This window comes from Neltuma alba, unplaced genomic scaffold (assembly GCF_004799145.2).
Source record: "Neltuma alba isolate B1F8T4 unplaced genomic scaffold, ASM479914v2 tig00002090_pilon, whole genome shotgun sequence".
In the NCBI taxonomy this organism is placed as follows: Eukaryota; Viridiplantae; Streptophyta; class Magnoliopsida; order Fabales; family Fabaceae; genus Neltuma; species Neltuma alba.
In genome coordinates this window covers 66404-69478 of record NW_021632734.1, presented here as the reverse complement: position 1 = coordinate 69478, position 3075 = coordinate 66404, and the positions used below count along the sequence as shown (strand labels likewise).

The window sequence follows — 3075 nt, the reverse complement described above, 5'->3', positions numbered from 1 at the left end:
TTAGCCTCATACGCTGAAACTTATTCATTGTATCATGTAAAATTATTTTTTAATCATTTATCATTATTTAATGAAACTCATACTCATTTGGGTAATTTTAAAAACTAAACTTACTAATTTAAATTTATTGTATTATGTAAATTCATTTCTTTATTATCTAGTAAAACTCATACCCATTTTGGTAATTATACAAACTAAACTTAGTTTTATTCAATCATAATTCAAACAACTTTTTACCCATAATCTAATTTTTACAAACTAACTTTTATAAAATTTAATTCGAACACAATTCACATCACCCAATTTAACTTTTACCAAATCTAACTTTTTCAAAAGTTAAATTGAAAATAAGTTACTTTTCTAATCGTTAATCTAAACAGACTCATATCTATTAAGGAGGTTTTGATTAAGAAGTATTCCTCTGGTCCTATATATAAGACACGTTCAGCATATTTCAAAAAAAAAACACTTAAAATGCCTTAAATCTTTATTAAAATATAATAACTTTTTAACTTTTCCCTATTTAATATATAAATCTTTTAAAAGAAATAACTATCTACAATATAATAAAGTGACTTATAAATAGGACCGAGAAAAATCTTTTATCTCTATCTTATAAATAGGACTACAGAAGTAGTTTCCAATTCATGCAAATCACTAAAAGAAAACTACCAAGCATTTTTAACACTATTTTAGTCCTTAATATAAAAGCAACATAACTAACTTGTGAATAGTAAAGAAATTAGTTAAATTAGTTATTTGTAATAAATATATATTATATTTCTTAAAATACTCTTATTAATCATGTGCATTGGAACCACCAATTGATGAAAACTTAATCATTACAAGGATTATTTGAGGATAAAATGGATAAATATTATAGACAAATATCCAACTAGCTCTTATATTAAAGAAAAGAGGTCTTATCCAACTTAACTAATTTATTTAATCTATACAAATTAGTTATTTAATTTTTTATATTTAGGATTGGAGGTGGTTATCAGTGTTGATAATAATAAATAGCCAACTAACTTGTAATCTACTGTTTGATCTCAATTGCAGAATCAATTGCCAAACAAGAACACATTGATGATGTCATTTTAATTGGAAGGTTTAATTTGCCCAAAATCAGGATAATTCTTGTATGTTTGATTCTTTCTTCCCTTATCTCCTTTTTTTATTTTATTTTAAACTAACAACATTGCGCAACACGTGGGTGTGTGTAGTGTGCTGTCTGTAAGGTGAAGCAAATCCAAAGCAACACCAGAAACAATTGTCGAATAGATCAGATACAAATTTGTATTTCATACATACACATATATATAAAGTCATACACATAAATAATCATACATATATCATGAAACTCCTGCTGTGTATATAAAGCATATACATACACACCAACAAATTAATAAAATAAAAAAATAGGGACTATAATTATTTATCCAAATATGAATTCAGCTTCTCTCCTAATCTGTTCTTCCATATCCTCTCCTAATACTGCAAGGTATTACTACTCTGTGTAGGAACACTGAATAGTGTAATACCTTGTACGAATCAGAAGAGCATATAAATAGTACAGTACAGAACAAATCCAGCAAGAAATTGAGCTCCCCAGATCAATATATATATATATATATATATATATTCTTCATAAGCTAATATATATATCAGTGAAAGAAATGGTGATGCTTCTTTCCATGAGCCTCTTGGTGTTTCTTCTTTGCTTCTTTCTTTTTATGATGCTCGTGAAGTGCATATCCACCAGCTCCAACTGCAACAGTGGCTGCAATCTCCTCCTTTATCTTATGACTGTGTGCATGTTCTGGATCTTTCTTCGCCTTGCGCTTCTCGTGCTGCAACCAACAGTTTCATTATATTGTCAATTTCTTCAAATCAATCATGATTATCAATAATAACTAATGATTAATTGCATATCAATTTATGTTGAATGATATTATATATATACCAATGCGAAGGCGCCAGCAGCAACAGCTCCTAATTTTCCGAGATGTTCCTTATGCTTGTGGTGCTTCTCTTCTTTCTTGTAGTCAATCTCGCTGGCCGGATTTTCTTTGTGATGCTGGTGGTCACGGTGGTGCTGGTGGTGATGGCCTTCGGACATGGTGGTCGATGACTTGGCTGTATATTTGGAAGGGATTTCAAATGATAATAATGCAATATGTTTACGGTTTTGGGTGTTGTGGGTTTGTGTGGGAAGCTGAGGTATTTATAGATTTATTTTTGTTGATAATTTCTTACTGATTAAGTCATCGTCATTATTATATGTTTGTAATATGACCGTATGTGAAACATAGCATAAAATAGTCTAAATAATACAGCTTCTTAGAAACTTCTCAAGAAGAATCATGCAGCGTTTTAATTAGCCAAAATAGAAGCATTCCGAATGTTTTAACTTGAAAATGAATTCTCAAATTTTCCTTTTCAATAATATATATTTCTTTTTTTTTTGGGCAGATTCAATAATATATATTCTACTTCATATATCTTGTTTGCTTTTTGCCACCCTATATATATGTGTGTGTTTAAATTTAATTAGGAGGTATGATGATGATCACATCGCTCTTTCCAAAAATCCATCAATGTATATACTATTGCAATAATATACGCACCAACATACTATTATAAAGACATAAAAAATAAATTAAATTTAATAACTCACACTTTGCATTAAATCTGAGAAATAATTAAGACAGCGTGATTTTTTTTATAATGGATTTTGTATTAATATATTTTGACGCGTGTACTTGTAAAACCGCTAACCAATGTAAACTTTGACAACGGTCAACGGAAGAGGAGAGGGACGCGGAAAATAGGCGTGGCCGCGTGGGAGGCTGGGAGCTGAGAAACAAAACGCGGCGCACGCTAATTTAATGGGCAAAAAAAAAAAAAAAAGGGTTAGATACCCCATCCTCTTAAAACATTTTGTCTATCATCTTAAAATATTTTATAGTGTATCTATATACATCCAGTATCTTAAAGTATTTTGTAGTTCATCCAACACCTCAAATATTTTTTTATGTGCGTTTGACACCCTAAAAAATATTAAAAAATATT

At 29.5% G+C, this 3075-nt stretch overlaps 1 protein-coding gene across 1 annotated transcript; it reads right to left on the bottom strand.

Annotated features, from left to right (window-relative positions):
• Positions 1-1331: 1331 nt before the first annotated feature.
• LOC114716888 (abscisic stress-ripening protein 2) lies at positions 1332-2174 on the bottom strand. Its single transcript, XM_028901958.1, has 2 exons — positions 1967-2174; positions 1332-1853 (listed from the first exon to the last, which is right to left on the bottom strand). The coding sequence occupies exons 1-2, from the start codon at positions 2120-2122 to the stop codon at positions 1668-1670; spliced, it is 342 nt and encodes a 113-aa protein (XP_028757791.1). The 5' UTR covers positions 2123-2174; the 3' UTR covers positions 1332-1667.
• Between the last annotated feature and the right edge of the window lie 901 nt (positions 2175-3075).

Bases quoted from the DNA above. Each gene is read 5' to 3' on its own strand.
- LOC114716888 (XM_028901958.1), bottom strand. From the start codon at position 2,122: ATGTCCGAAGGCCATCACCACCAGCACCACCGTGACCACCAGCATCAC. The intron at 1,854-1,966 runs GTATATATATAA...TGTTGGTTGCAG, and splicing joins CTGCTGGCGCCTTCGCATTG to CACGAGAAGCGCAAGGCGAA.